The sequence below is a fragment of the Miscanthus floridulus genome, chromosome 2 (assembly GCF_019320115.1).
Source record: "Miscanthus floridulus cultivar M001 chromosome 2, ASM1932011v1, whole genome shotgun sequence".
Classification (NCBI taxonomy): Eukaryota; Viridiplantae; Streptophyta; class Magnoliopsida; order Poales; family Poaceae; genus Miscanthus; species Miscanthus floridulus.
Window position 1 is genome coordinate 21,219,903 of NC_089581.1, and position 15,163 is coordinate 21,235,065.

The window sequence follows — 15,163 nt, forward strand, 5'->3', positions numbered from 1 at the left end:
CTCGTTTGTAACCCCACAACAAACTTCGAGCACATGGACTCAGGAATAAAGTCTTCGACCGACTCAAACTGGATGTAGGGCATGTTGCCTGAACTAGTATAAACTCTGTGTCATTAAGTGCTAGGCCACATCCGTTCACAACGTACGGTAAAACTATAAATATTTACTTATTGGTCACTTTTCGCACCGTCATAACTCTTACTGCAAACCAAGTGTCGGTAACACGAGCAACAACGAACTGGATGTAGGGACGTTCCGCTTGAACTAGTATAAACTCTTGTGTCCTCCAAGCACACCATCCACGTCAGACACGTAAATACAAATTTACTCATCGGTGGTCCGAAAATACCAACAATATACCACGTCGTTCCATGTAGTTCTTATCGCCGCAGGAAAAAGGCCCTAAATAAAAAAAGAAAGAAAAGAAAAAGAGCAAGAAGGCGCAAAGCCATAGGGTCTGTTTGGAACAGAGGAATGTAAAACGTAGGAATCGAAGAAAACACAGGAATAGGAAATAAATAGAGGTGTAAAATAGAGGATTAAAAAATACAAGATTTTTATAGGAATTGGTGTTTGGAACACAGAAATACTAATAACATAGGAATCTATTGGTTTGCAGTAAGCATAGTTGTTAGAGTAAATAAGAGCTAACTATTTATTAGCAGATGTAGTACTCTAAAAAGTGTGTACATAGACGTACGATATAATCACTTACTTTTGTCTAATCAATACATGTAGATAATAAAAAAATAGAGATGTATGTATCTTCACAGCGAGCTTGTCTAATCAATAGCTACTGTAAACTGCAGCACCGTCATTATGAGCTTGATTAGCCCGTTAGCCACACGCAAGCGTCGCAGGAAAAATTTCATCAGTTCAGCGTGGATGTTTTTTTCCTTCAAAAAGTAGAAGATCGCTGGCCGTTCCAAAGGAAACGTAACCGTTTATTCCTTTGTTCTAAACGCATCTACAGTGAAAAAGGCCCTAAAACTGCCAGAGCTGGAAGCGGCGTCAGGGAGACGCACACGCCGGCGCGCACCTAGAGAAAGGCAGACTGGGAGAGAGAGGAACAGAGAGACCCCCCTGCGTAGCTTGATCTCCGCGATGGAGGCGGCGCTAGTGGAACGGCTGGAGGCGGCGGTGGCGCGGCTGGAGGCCGCCGTGGCCTCCGGCGCCTCGCTCGCGTCGGCGGCGCTGCGGGACCTCGACGCTCCGGATGCCCCGTCGGATCCGGTCATCGTGGCCTACGACGAGTTCGTCGCGGAGGCCGTCGGGCGGCTCACGGCCGCGGCGGAGAAGATCGGCGGGAAGGTGCTTGATGCCACCAAGGTGCTCGCCGAGGCATTTGCTGTCGCCAAGGACCTGCTCGTACAGGCCAAGCAGCTCCAGGTACCTGAGGGACACGGTTTCATCCTCACTCGATCTGGTCGATTTGCGTGTGCTCCGCGCGTAGATCTCCTTGTGTTTTGCCAATCCGATGCGTCGTATCGCGGGGAAATGACTCGCTGAGCTCATAATTTGGGGGCATGTAGTAAATGTCAGATTTTGTTCATCAAGAGTAGTGCGCTTGCTAAGATCATTCTGCTGAATTGGTTTCTCCAGCAGCAATTTGGCTCCAGGATTGTTTTCCTGTATGTTACGAGGTGTGTAGGCATTGGTGGATCTAACTAAGCAATGCTTCTTGTTACATCACTGTGCATTTCCCCCTCTTTTATGCTGTGCAGAAACCAGCATCAATGGCTGATGCACAGGGCTTCTTTAAGCCCCTCAGTGATGTTATTGCAAAAGCAACTGCAATGACCGAAGGAAGGAGACCAGACTATTTCAACCATTTAAAGAGTGTTGCTGACAGTCTCCCAGCTTTGGCTTGGGTGGCATTCTTAGGAAAGGACTGTGGTTAGTAAAGTCGTCCCCCTGTTTTTAATCTTGTCAAACATACACAAGATATGCCACTCATTTTGTTTTATCCCCATCCTCTTTGTAAGGCATGAGTTTCCCAACAGCACATGTAGAGGAAAGCTGGCAGATGGCTGAGTTCTATAATAACAAGGTATGCTTCTCCTATGACCATTTTGTACTTTGTGCTCTACTTATATGTTGATCATCTATGCATATAGTTGACATTAGATGCACAATTTTTCAAAGCTTTATCACACTTATTTAAGATGGGTTCATCTTAGATGAGAGGGATGTAATGAGAAGATAAGCAATGCACTTCAGCATATTTTGTTACTAGGGATTATACTGTTACTATTACCAACTAATCTTGATGCAGCTTTTGTTACATACTCCCAAATGGCAGTCTGTTTATGTAACTAGAATTCAAAGATAACCAAGTAGATAAAATCTATGATCCCTTTTTGGAGAAAATGCGTATTTGGCCATTTGCTACTTTCTTTTTTTTTTCTTTAAATGGCATACCGACAAAATTTTTTTGGCCTGCTTCCAGTACAAATATTTAGTCAGAAACGACACCGCACAACAAGCAACACATGAACATGTTGTAGCTAGTATCACTTGGTACATCATGGAAAAACATTTTCATAATGTATTTATTTTCATTATAGGAATTGATTTATTTTAGGATGGAGGGAGTAAACTATAGGTATTCTTTTCAGTGAGTGAACTTATATGTAAGAATGAGCTGGCCATTCTTATCTCTACAACCTAATCCATTCTAGCTGGCCATTCTTATCTCTACAACCTAATTCCATTCTATCTCCGAGCTCAAATTCTGGTGTATTCGTTAGGGAACGGAAGGAGCACATCATAGAACCGTAACAGTAAATATGCCACTTTCAAAACCCAGGCAAACACAATTGCTCCTCCATTAGTATTTTCATAAATTTGTTAATATTGGTTATATGAAAATTTATCTTACTATTTTTTTCTTTCCTTTCATAAAAAGTTTATTATAAATACAACTCTGAAAACACCCTTACTCCTCCATTATTATGTTTGGAGTCACAATACCGACTGTATGAAGACTTCTCTTTAGAAATGCTTAAATAAAAGTAAGTTTTTATTTGTATACTATGTATATGGTATATGGGTATAAATTTAGATAGTAGTGGTCAAAGTTATGTCTTGAAGGTTACAAAAAGTCAGTATAACTATCACCAAATAAGAATGGAGGAGCTGAAAAATAACTGTATCCTTCTATTAGGATATGTATATATCAGGATCATTAGAGAGATCCCCTAGATAGGCTAGTTACTATGTATAGCCTAGCTTCCTGTATTTGTACCTTCCATGTGTGCCTAATTGGCGATATATATGAAAGGCTCCCCACCCACATTGGGGGTGTGGTGATTTTCTCCTTTCTACATGGTATCAGAGAATTAGATTTTTTTTCTCCCTCCCTCCCGCACCTGTCCTCTCTCCCACCAGCGGCTCTCTCCCTAGGCCAACCATGTCGGCCTCCTCTGCCACTAGTGCATCCCACTCTGGAACCCTGGCGGCTGCGGCCTCCCTCTCCGCCCCCGCCATCCTCGTCGCCCCCTACGCGACGATCTCCGTCAAATCCCACGTCCCGGTGACCTTGGAGCTGAAGCACCCAAACTTCAACCAGTGGTCGCCGTTCTTCACCTCCCTCTGTGGGAAATTCGGCCTCCTCCCGCACATCGACGGCACGGCGGTGGCCAGACCCACTGACCCTGCTTCGGCCATTGCGGACTCCTGTGTTCGCAGCTGGCTCCTCGGCACTGTCGGGACCGACGTCCTCGGCCTTGCTGCGGCACCGGACCAGACCGCGCGCGAGCTATGGGTCGCCATCAAGCGCCTCTTCGAGGCCAACAAGGCCCCACGCGCCATCTTCCTGAGTCACTAGTTCCACTCCATGACCCAGGGCGACTCCTCCATCGACGAGTACTGCCAGCAGATGAAGGCCACCGCCGATGCGCTCCGCGACGTCGGCCGTACCATCACCGACTCGGAGCTTGTCCTCAATCTCCTGCGCGGCCTCAATCCTCGCTTCGCCGGCACTGCTGACAACATCGCCGACTTGCACCCGCTGTCGGACTACGCCACCACTCGCGAGAAGCTCGTCCTCAAGGAGCTTCGTCTTGCCAACGAGGGCATTGTCGCCGCCCAAACGACGTTCCACGCCACGTGCGGTCCAGCATGCCGCTCGACCTCCGGCACCACGGGTAGCGGCTCCTCTGCCGGTTGCCAGGGAGGCCACGGCGGTGGCGGCGGCTATGGTGGCAGTGGCGGCGGCGGCAGTCGCTACAGGAAGAAGGGACAGGGTGGCCACGACGGCAGTGGTGGCTTCTAGTCCGGAGCGGGCCGCGGCCTCCCACATCGCCAGCCGACCCCTGGTACTGCTACGCCCCTTGGACGGGCGGGCCGCCGCAGCAGCAGTGGCGCCCGCCGGCGGCGAACCCGGCCTGGCGCGGCCCCTGCGTCCTCGGCGCCTACCCTCAGGCCCACACCGCCTTTGTCCCCGCCCAACTCTCCGACAGTCCGACCTCTCCTCCGCAGCAGAATGGCGGCTAGGATCAGGCCGGCCTCGTTGCTGCCCTGAACCAGATGTCCCTCCAGGGGTCCAACCCCTGGGTCCTCGACACCGATGCCACAACTCACATGTCGCCCTCGGATGGTATACTTCTGTCCCGTCTTCCCCCTCCTGCCTCTGGCATCACGGTTGGCAACGACAGCACCATTCCTATCACATGTCGTGGCACCTCCACACTGTCTTCTCCCGAGTCCACTTTTCACCTCACTAACGTTCTGGTTGCCCCGGCTCTCGTGTGCAATCTTCTTTCCGTTCGTCAATTCACCCGTGACAATGATTGTTCTATTGAATTTGACGCTTTCGGTTTTTCTGTCAAGGACCAACAGACGGGGCGCGTGACTCTTCGCTGCAATAGTGGTGGCGACCTCTACACCTTCCCTTCCAAGCCAGCGCACCACTGCAGCCTCGCCACCACCTCGTCGCTATGGCATCACCGCCTCGGTCACCCCGGTCCTTCCAGCCTCGCCACTCTACAGAGCACGTGCGGCTCCCTTTTAGTCATTCTACCTCTGTGACCACTGCTCCTTTTGATTTAGTTCATTGTGATGTGTGGACGTCCCCGGTCCTTAGCACCTCCGGCTTTAAATATTATCTTGTTCTACTGGATGATTTTCCCATTACTGCTGGTCGTTTCCGCTTCGTCACAAATCCGAGGTGCACCGCCACGTAGTCGAGTTTATTGCCTACGCTCAAACACAATTTGGCGCCACCCCCAAATCATTCCAAGCTGATAATGGGACCGAGTTCGTTAACCATGCTACCACCTCCTTCCTCGCTAGCTATGGCATTACACTCCGCCTCTCGTGTCCTTATACCTCTCCACAAAATGGCAAGGCTGAACGCATGCTTCGCACCACAAACAACACCATTCGCACCATGCTCCTTCATGCGTCCATGCCACCTCCCTACTGGGCTGAGGCCCTTGCCACTACCACTTTCCTCCTCAATAGGCGACCCTCCTCCATCCAAAATCATATACCCTATCAGCTTCTTCACAAAAACCTCCCAGACTATTCCTCGCTTAGAGTTTTCGGATGCCTCTGCTACCCAAACCTCACTGCCACCTCCCCCCACAAACTAGCCCCTCGTTCAGCGCCCTGTCTTCCTAGGATACCCGTCCTCTCACAAGGGATATCGCTGCCTCGACATGTCCACTCGGCGCATCATCATCTCTCTCCATGTTATTTTTGATGAGTTGGTGTTCCCATTCTCGGCAGCACCATCGGCGGCCTCCATGCCGTCTTCACTTGACTTCCTGATGCAGGGACTATCTTCCTCGACGACCCCTGCGACCACCGCTCCGCTGCTTGCTGGCCCCACGGCCTCCACCCCCAGTGTGGACGAGTCCCCGGAGCTCCTGGACCCGGCTATCCTCCAGCTGGGCCCCCTGGCTACCCCTGCGGCCGGGACCCCCCCAGCTTCTCATCCTCCGGGCGGGTCCCTGCTGGGCGGCCAGTGCTTCGGCGCTGTCTACACTCGTCGTGCCCGGCCTACTGCAGCGCCGACCGACCAGGCAGCGGCTCCTGTGGCCGCGGCCGTGGCCCCTGCTGCACCTCCAACAGCACCGGTGGCCCCTGCTGCACCTCCAGCAGCACCGGTGCCCCCTGCTGCGCCTCCCGCAGCACCAGCAGCTGGCCCTGGAGCAGCGGCCTCAGCTCCTTGGGCTGCCTCGCGGCCTGTGACGCGCTCACAGACCGGCAGCCTCCGCACCATCGAGCGCTTCGGATTCTTCGCCTCCGCTGCCTCGCCCCTCCCGGCGAACTATCGCAGCGCGCTCGCCGATCCTAATTGGCGCGTTGCGATGGCGGAAGAGCACAAGGCGCTGATCGACAATGGCACTTGGCGCCTCGTCCCTCGCCCGCCTGGTGTGAACATCGTCACTGGAAAGTGGTTGTTCAAGCACAAGTTTCACTCCGACGGCTCCCTCGCCCGGCACAAGGTGCGCTGGGTAGTCCGCGGCTTCTCCCAGCAGGCCGGCGTCGACTACGATGAGACATTCAGTCCGGTGGTCAAGCCGGCCACGATCCGCACTATCCTCAGCATTGCTGTGTCCCGGGAGTGGCCCATCCGCCAGCTCGACGTGAAGAACGCCTTCCTCCACGGTCACCTCGAGGAGACGGTCTACTGCGAGCAGCCGTCCAGCTTCGTCGACCCCGCTGCCCCTGACTCTGTATGCTTGTTGCCAATGTTTTTCTAGGCGCTAGGCGCTCTCTAGGCGGTGACCCACCGCCTAGAGCCTAGGCGCGCCTAGGCAGGATTAGGCGTTTCAAGGCGTTTTTCTAGGCGGTAGCTAATATATGCATAAATACGTAAAAGAAAAGGAAAAAATAGCAGATTAATGGTCATAGAATGGGGAGAAAGAGGAGAGGCCCAATAACGGCCCAAGTCTCCCACGCCCAAGTCTTATCCCCTCCCCTCCCAGCCCCGTCTCTCACCCTCCTCTGCTCGCGCTCGCTTCCGTCGCTCGCCCCGCGCCGCCGCCATCGCCTCCTTCCCCACCAGTCGTTGCCGCCCCCGCCGACGTTACCTCCTCACCCAACGCCGCCTGACGTCCGCGCCGCCCCCACGCGTCCCTGCTTTGGCGGATCTGCCCACCGCCACCGCCTGACGCCGCCTCTTCACCCACCGGCCGCCGCTGCCTCACGTTAGCTCCTCCCCCATCGTCTCCCGACCTCCGCGCTGCCCCCACGCGTCCCTTCCCCACCAGTCCTCTTCGCCCACCGCCTAGATGTCCGCCTCACCCCCTAGGCCCCGCGGGAGGCCTCCGCCCAGCGCCTAGTCGCGCCTAGGCGACCGCGGAATGTCGCCTAGGCGCCCAAGCTGTCTGCCACAGAGGGCGCCCCGGTCGCCGATCCCTCGGCGTACAGGAGCCTTGCTGGTGCGCTCCAGTACCTCACCATGATGAGGCCGGACCTGGCCTATGCAGTCCACCAGGTCTGCCTCTTCATGCACAACCCCCGCGAGCCGCACCTTGCGCTCATTAAGCGCATCCTACGGTACGTCAAGGGCTCCTTGTCGTCCGGCTTGCACTTAGGCCCTGGCGCCATCGACCAGCTCACTGCCTACTCCGACGCTGACTGGGCCGGCTGCCCAGACACGCGCCGCTCCACCTCCGGCTTCTGCGTCTACCTCGGCGACAACCTGGTGTCTTGGTCCTCCAAGCGCCAGGCGACGGTGTCTCGCTCCAGTGCCGAAGTAGAGTACCGTGCAGTAGCCCACGTTGTGGCCGAGTGCTGCTGGCTGCGCCAGCTGCTCCAGGAACTCCACATCTCGATCCCGCTTGCGACGGTTGTCTACTGCGACAATGTGAGCACCGTCTACATGTGCCAACCCCGTCCACCACCGCCGCATGAAACACATCGAGATCGACATCCACTTCGTCCGCGAGAAGGTCGCTCTGGGCCAGTTCTGAGTTCTTCATGTCCCCTCCGCGTACCAATTCGCAGACATCATGACCAAGGGTCCACCCGTCCAGCTCTTCACTGATTTCCAGACCAGTCTGTGCGTCCGTGATTCTCCCGCTGCGACTGCGGGCGGGTATTAGGATATGTATATATCAGGATCATTAGAGAGATCCCCTAGATAGGCTAGTTACTATGTATAGCCTAGCTTCCTGTATTTGTACCTTCCATGTGTGCCTAATTGGCGATATATATGAAAGGCTCCCCACCCACATTGGGTGTGTGGTGATTTTCTCCTTTCTACACCTTCTTAACGTGCAACTCTAGAACATATTTGTTTAGACTTAATTGCTCTTGTATGCTTTGCTTGCTGATTAATTTACTGTGATGCACTAAGATGGTCTTAGTAATTCAAACTTTTGTTCTACTGTGAAGCAATTTCATCTTCACAAGTTGTGGTTGATGAAGCATATACTTCATTTTTTTCTTGCTCATAGGTTCTTGTGGAGTACAGAAACAAAGACCCAGATCATGTTGAGTGGGCTAAAGCATTGAAGGATCTATACATGCCTGGTTTGCGGGATTATGTTAAAAAGCATTACCCTCTTGGTCCTGTCTGGGGTCCTGCTGGAGGTGCTGTTGTTTCCCAACCAAAGGCTGCTGCTCCAACACCTAAAGCTCCAGCGGTTAAGGCCCCCCCTCCACCAGCTCCTCCTGCCGCGCCTCTTTTTAGCACAGAGAAGTCTCCAAAATCTTCAAAGCCTAAAGAAGGGATGTCTGCTGTCTTCCAAGAGATTAGTTCAAAACCTGTGACTGCAGGTATATGGAAACACTTGTTAGGATATGATGATTTCCTCTCCCAGACCTGAGGAACAGACATATTAAACCACATTATTGCTGTGCAGGGTTGCGAAAGGTTACTGATGATATGAAGACTAAAAACCGTGCTGATAGAAGTGGTGTTGTCAGCAGCACTGCTACTACTACTGCTGCCGCTCCTGAAAAGACTTCTCGTGCGGGGTCCTTCTCTTTCAAATCTGGACCCCCCAAACTGGAACTTCAGATGGGACGCAAGTGAGTTTACCTGCAGTTCTTAAAACTGACACACCATCTAGTATGCTATCAAAGAAACTGGAGCTGTTGGTCCGCTGGTATATCTTGGGCTTAATGATTGGTAACCTGTAACAATGCCAACCATGCTGAATGTTTGGCTAACCTAATAGTTTTGGGTTTCTGTAGCTAGCTGGCACAGATGTGACCAAAAGAGGACTTTGGCCTCTGCACAACAGGAATCAGGATGGGAAGCTAAAATTAAGCTGTTGGTTCTTTTTTCCAGAATTAAGATTATTAAGGGTGCCTGAACCGTGACTAGGGCCTCTTGGTGGGTTTCAACTCTAGCCTACCCCAACTTGCTTGGGACTGACAGGCTGTTGAAGATTATTACGGGTTATGTAGGTAGAGTAGACATAGCTCACTTTGTGTTCTTTTAACCTCATACGGCTTCCATTTGCATCACACATCCTGCCAACCCAACGCCATCTAATTGACTAATCTCATCTCAAGCATCCCTCACTTGCATTTCCTGATTGTGTGCTGAGTTTGAACCAAATGGGTTTATCTCATTCCACAAGCTTGGGCTTTTGCATTCAATCAATCACAGGTTACCTGTCCACCACATGCTAGACATGTGGCAGTTGTGTATCGTATAATCTTCTAGAATGATTATGTCATTCTTAAATATTTAAATGTTAACAATGATATGACGGTGGCATAGAACTCTGCTATAGACACAACAGTACACTCCATTTTAACTTCTGTCATGCTTGATCAAACTATGTACTGACATGTTCCCAAATGATGTCCATGTGTTAATATGTCCCATCCCTTGTGATTGATGGCAGATGGGTAGTTGAGAATCAGGTTGGCAAGAAGACCCTTGCGATCGATGATTGTGATTCCAGACAATCTGTCTATGTGTATGGATGCAAGGATTCTGTCCTTCAAGTAAACGGTAATGTATCTTAGTTTGAATGTATACCTTTCTCTCTTTTGGTAACAAAAATCTTATAAACTTTTACAGGCAAGGTTAACAATATCACTGTTGACAAATGCACTAAATTTGGAATCGTTTTCAAGGTTAGTTTAAATTGTTCGAGGCCAAGAGGTCCTCACGTATTTTGTCGTATCATCCTGGCAACAAGTATTTTAGCTACTGTATATTTCAGGATGTTGTAGCAGCTTTTGAGGTTGTCAACTGCAATGGCGTTGAGGTCCAATGTCAGGTATTTTATTTTATGTGTATGTATATTTATATTTTCCTTTTCATTGTTTGGCATCTTTTCTCGCATTGTTTCCTATGGATCCGGTCTTTTATCCTTTATAAGCAGATGTCTAGTCAGTCCATTGTATGTGAAGTGTTTGATTTGATTGTTGACCTGTTTATAATCTTTATTAAAGTAGCTCCTTGAAGTATGGTGTGATGACTTCCTTATTTTAATTATTAATTCTTCAAACCAGAGCACTCAAATGCCTTCATAATCTTTGATTATAATTTTGTTCCGTTTTCTTTTGAATTTGTTATGTTTACAAATTTCAAGAATTTGAAATTGTCCAGAGGTTTATAATTCTCTTTGATATAACTGACATATACTAAGAAGGTCACTATTTGAATGTACATTTTGTTACATTTTAAAATTTGTATTTTAGCCTACCCCAACTTGTTTGGGACCTAAAGGTTTTGTTGTTGTTGTTGTTGTTGTCGTCAAAAGACTGAACTCCTTGTCTTTTTTCTCTCAGGGTACGGCACCGACAATATCAATTGACAACACATCTGGATGTCAATTATACTTAAGCAAAGATTCGCTGGGTGCTTCAATTACTTCTGCTAAATCTAGTGAAATCAATGTGATGGTTCCAAGTGGTGGCACTGACGGTGATTGGGTAAGATCTGCACCTTACATTTGTACTTTCGGATGTATAAGAAAACTTAATGTAGTAACAAATGGTTGAAAGAAAAGAATTTTGGCAACATGTTACATTTTGCAGAGCTTTTAGGCCCATAGATGGTTATAATTTATATATCGATATACCACTGATATGCAAATACTGATAGTATATTGTCGTGACTTCCTAGTTTATGCAGAAATAGAGTGGATGACTAAGTCTATCGCCTCAAACTCTTTGGATTATGAATTGATGCCATGCCAGATTTAAGATGCTAGAATATGTTACCTCCTTTTCCCACATTTATTGACATTCTTTGTCACTGTGGTACCAGTAGTATCTCTTTTTTTTTCATGAACTTGTGCTAAGACATGTATGAGTAGTATCTTTTTTGCATATTATGTGAGGTGTTAGTACTTGGTATATGCATGCATGGCATTTAACTTGGCAGTTTAATTAGCAATTTTTGTGTCAGGTTTCATCTTGTCTTTATTTAATTAGCATCCTAGATTTTCGCACTCCCGTGTGTCAGTAATTTAGGATCTATTGGCACTGACATATTTCTGTTTCTGTAAGTATATCAACTATCAAACGCTTGCACGTAACTTGAGTTCTCATGTTACAGGTGGAGCATGCATTGCCTCAGCAGTACATCCATAGTTTCAAGGATGGGCAATTCACCACTACACCAGTTTCACACTCGGGAGCGTAAATATATACTAGTTATTACTGTTGTTGTGTGTGTTTGTTTGACTCCGCCTTTGCCTTGTTTTTTTTTTTTGAAGATGGTGGTATGCTGAGGTTTGTAGCAGTTTTGGGTCTTGCAGCACTGGACTCGGTCTGCGATTGTTGTTTTTGTTGCCCTTGCTCAGTGCGCGGTGTGTATGTTTCTGCATGCACGTGGTTCCCTTCGGTTGGTGTATTTGTGTGCCAACAAACCACTATACGTGGTGTGTATGTCTTTAGCTGATCATTCTTTGACACTGAATCTCACTATATTTGAATTGATGTGGACGCTTGCTTTTCCGAGTCTCTTTTCAGATTCTTGTTTAACAAAGTGGCAATGGCAATGCAGTTATTGTACTTGAAATCTCGACGCTGTGCTTGGATCGTGAAACACGTACTGGATTACAAAAGGTGGCGCGATACATTAGCCGGAAAAAGCATAAAGAAAAAGGTCATATAAACATCTGCAAAGCTATGAACCAAAAAACAACAATAATAGGGAGCGTTGAGGAAGTGCGAGACGATTCAGCAGCATTAGGATGAGCGCAAGCAGTGGTGGTGGTCCCTCTCGACGTAGCCGTCCCTGGCCCCGGCGTGCAGAGGCCGGAAGGCCCAGCTGCCGCCGTCGAGCCCTGCTGCCCTGGAGTCACCTGCACCGACGGAGGCACTCTCATCAGAAGTTCAGCAAGAAGCCAGAACCAGGAAGAAGCAGCAACAACAGCTTGTAATTGCACTAAACAAACCCCACCTGTGGCTGCTGCCCTGGCGTTGGCTTTAGCGCTGGGGCGGACGTCGTTGGCGCCGGAGTCGGCACCGTGGCTGGTATCAGTCCGGCCGTGCCGTTCCTGAGCAACCCCGTCGGATATGTCTCGGTGAGGCTGGTCTGGAACAGCCCGAAGTAGCGCTCCGACGCCTTGCCGGGCTTGAGGTCCTCGTCGTACATGGCAAAGATGTACGTCTCCACCGACTTGCCGGGTGCGCGCGGCGTGCCGGCCAGAGAGTTGAGGTGGGACACGAGGCCCGACACGAAGGCGCGCGCGTTCTCCACCGTGGCGCCGGCCTCGTCGGGGTCGCCCTTGTGCGGCCACCCGGTCTCGGCCACCACGATCTCCACGTCCTTGTACCCCTTGGCGTCCAGCGCGGCGCGCACGGCGTCGACCTGCGCGTCGAACATGTTGGTGTACGTGAGCCCGGACCCGGCGTCCGGCCGGCCGGCGTTGGGCTGGAACAGGCAGAAGGCCAGCGTCTCGGGCCGTGGGTCGCTGAGGTACGCGAAGTAGGGGTACGGATTGATAAGGAACGGCGAGCCGGTCTTGCTCAGGAACGCCAGCAGTGGGTCGAGCGCCGCCGCGAGCTCCGGCTTGAACGCGCCCGAGGAGGGCGGGTCGGAGCTCGCGAGCACGTCCATGGCGTTCACGGTGGAGACCTTGACGCTGGAGTTGGGCGGCAGCGCGTCGTACAGGTTCTGCATGGCCGGGACGAGCTGCGAGGCGAGCGAGGCGTCCGCGAAGAGGACCTCGTTGCCGACGGAGACGGTAGAGACGGCCGGCGACGAGGCCGGCAGGTGCGCGGCGACCCAGGCTGCTGCGGCGGCGGGCGAGGACGCGAGGTTGGCGATGTCGCCGTTGGTGGCGCCGAGGAGGAGCGAGATGCCCGTGCCGGCGAACGCGGAGACGATGGCCGGGTCGGTCCCGTAGAGGCGCACCTTGGTGATGGTTGTGGACTGGAGGAGACGCGCGGTGGACGACGGCGGCGGGAGGTTGTCGGCCACTTCGCCGTAGTTGATGCCGATGAAGGACTGCGACGCTGCAAGCACGTGTGTGGTCTTAGCTTAAAAGTTAGACATCTCTTGTAAAATTCCCGCGCTCCAAACACCTCAAATTATACACAAGGAGTTGGGAAAAATGCAGCGATATGATCAAATCATGAATAAGGCTCGACTTTCAAACTTGACACGTCGAAGGTGAAGTCCCAGTTTAAACACGTGAAATTTAAAAAATGGACTAAGCACGTCTGTCAAAACTGGAGAACTGTATCTGTGTGTAATTAGCTGAGGTGTCACCGTGTTCCGTGTGTCCGTGTCACCGCACGGGGCTACTACATGTCGCCGTCGCCTGATGTCATGTTGACACACCGACGGTGGGCATGGGTTCGTGACTTCGTGTGGTTCAGAAAGCTCGAGAGAATGCAGACACGGCTCTATTCGGCACGGGCATTTGTTCCTTTCACTGTCAGACAAGGAACGGAGGAAGCCGTATGGAGGAGTCCAGACCAGAGGACAGCTGTAGTTTGATGAGGGGAAAGAATAGCGTAGAGCAACAACTCAAGAAGAGATTCAGCCAAAGGAAATTGGATGCTGCCACTATTTGTATCTTGAAACCGGAAACGTCCAACTCAAATCACGCTAAAGTTCTTTTGGGCCTGAATTTTGCAACTGGCAACCAACATCCGGAGTAGCAGCTCAGTTCAACAAAAAGGAAAAAAAGAGAGGAGAAAGATACTACTATCAAGTGTTTCAGCAAAGAACAGAGCTCTGACGAACCGACAAGAGTCAGATACGAAGCCGAAGACCCTCACCTGCGAAAGGTAGACGAACGAGCTGCAGGACTCCGAAGAACGCAAGCAGCAGAAGCTCTCTTCTCTCCGTCATCTCCAGAGACCAGAGGTCCTCTGACCCTCACACACACAATGAGAGAGAGGTGCACGAACTGATGAGACTCCGCGCGTCTCACAGGCGGGCCTGCAGCTTCTTGTTCTAATAAATAACGGGCTTCCCGCGCCCTCGCTTTTCCCGGCAGGCTGCGGCGAGCCAACCCTGGTCGGGCTCGGGCCTCCCCCGGTTGCTTAGCGAGGAAGAGAACAGAGTCAGAGTCACAGAGGTGGCGGTCTCCCTACGTGGCTTTTGCGGAGCAATAACAACAGCTTAACAAGGCCAGCCCCGTTTAAAGCTCTCGCTAAAACGGGTGAAAAAGCCTATGGATGGATGACCAAAGCGCTAAAGCCCTAAAGCACCCTCCGCCTCTGCTAGAAACAAAGCCGCACTCGCGTCCAGGCTTTAGAACGGCGAGCACAAATGCACAATAGATTGCCTGGGAGATGGGTGGGGCTGGTATGGAAAGGCTCAGCATGGCCGCCAGTCTAGCGTGCCGTGCTGCGCTTGGACTATGGAATGCCAGTCGGGATGGACTTCTGCCTAGCAAGTGGCACGGCGGGCACGCCTATCATATGCAAAGAAACACATGTACTACGGGGTGATAGGTGAGAGGATTACCGTTTTATTTTCTCTGTTTCATCTTTCATTCTTTTAGGATAAAAAATTCACTTTTATGTCATATAAGATAGGGTTGCAACAAGAGTCACTATAGTTTAAGCGAAGGTATGACATGCACAGAGAAAATTTTGGATATGGAGGAAAAACTTTGATTTTCAAACGAGTAAACGCTTCTCATGACTTCTTCAAATGAGGTGGGATCACCCTCCATTTGAATTTCTTCACTAACATTGACTTCATAGTCATCAGAAAACTGGTTTACTAATTCTTTGAGACCTTCTAGGGCCTCAGCTACTAGCACTTTCA

The 15,163-nt window shown here is 50.7% G+C and overlaps 2 protein-coding genes across 3 annotated transcripts; one reads left to right on the plus strand and one right to left on the minus strand.

The window, feature by feature from the left end:
• Window positions 1–989: 989 nt before the first annotated feature.
• Window positions 990–11,892, plus strand: LOC136519461 (cyclase-associated protein 1). The gene is made up of 10 exons (XM_066512864.1): window positions 990–1,389; window positions 1,725–1,896; window positions 1,986–2,050; window positions 8,415–8,736; window positions 8,823–8,991; window positions 9,819–9,928; window positions 9,998–10,053; window positions 10,143–10,199; window positions 10,714–10,857; window positions 11,486–11,892. The coding sequence occupies exons 1-10, from the start codon at window positions 1,105–1,107 to the stop codon at window positions 11,570–11,572; spliced, it is 1,467 nt and encodes a 488-aa protein (XP_066368961.1). The 5' UTR covers window positions 990–1,104; the 3' UTR covers window positions 11,573–11,892.
• Window positions 11,893–11,935: 43 nt separating this feature from the next.
• Window positions 11,936–14,666, minus strand: LOC136519471 (glucan endo-1,3-beta-glucosidase 7-like). Of its 2 annotated transcripts, none has more exons than XM_066512875.1 (3): window positions 14,164–14,666; window positions 12,335–13,411; window positions 11,936–12,236 (listed from the first exon to the last, which is right to left on the minus strand). In XM_066512875.1, the coding sequence occupies exons 1-3, from the start codon at window positions 14,234–14,236 to the stop codon at window positions 12,121–12,123; spliced, it is 1,266 nt and encodes a 421-aa protein (XP_066368972.1). In that variant the 5' UTR covers window positions 14,237–14,666; the 3' UTR covers window positions 11,936–12,120. The 2 variants fall into 2 exon arrangements, with proteins under 2 accessions (XP_066368972.1, XP_066368969.1); XM_066512872.1 differs by having other exon boundaries at window positions 12,335–13,392; window positions 14,164–14,664.
• Between the last annotated feature and the right edge of the window lie 497 nt (window positions 14,667–15,163).

What these genes read in the sequence shown, in the direction of transcription:
- LOC136519471 (XM_066512872.1), bottom strand. Translation starts at nt 14,236, where the DNA reads ATGACGGAGAGAAGAGAGCTTCTGCTGCTTGCGTTCTTCGGAGTCCTG. An exon ending in CGTTCGTCTACCTTTCGCAG is followed by an intron (nt 13,393 to 14,163) that starts GTGAGGGTCTTC and finishes ACGTGCTTGCAG; the next exon opens with CGTCGCAGTCCTTCATCGGC. An exon ending in CGCCAGGGCAGCAGCCACAG is followed by an intron (nt 12,237 to 12,334) that starts GTGGGGTTTGTT and finishes CCGTCGGTGCAG; the next exon opens with GTGACTCCAGGGCAGCAGGG.
- LOC136519461 (XM_066512864.1), top strand. Translation starts at nt 1,105, where the DNA reads ATGGAGGCGGCGCTAGTGGAACGGCTGGAGGCGGCGGTGGCGCGGCTG. An exon ending in TTCTGTCCTTCAAGTAAACG is followed by an intron (nt 9,929 to 9,997) that starts GTAATGTATCTT and finishes AAACTTTTACAG; the next exon opens with GCAAGGTTAACAATATCACT. An exon ending in GTGGCACTGACGGTGATTGG is followed by an intron (nt 10,858 to 11,485) that starts GTAAGATCTGCA and finishes CTCATGTTACAG; the next exon opens with GTGGAGCATGCATTGCCTCA.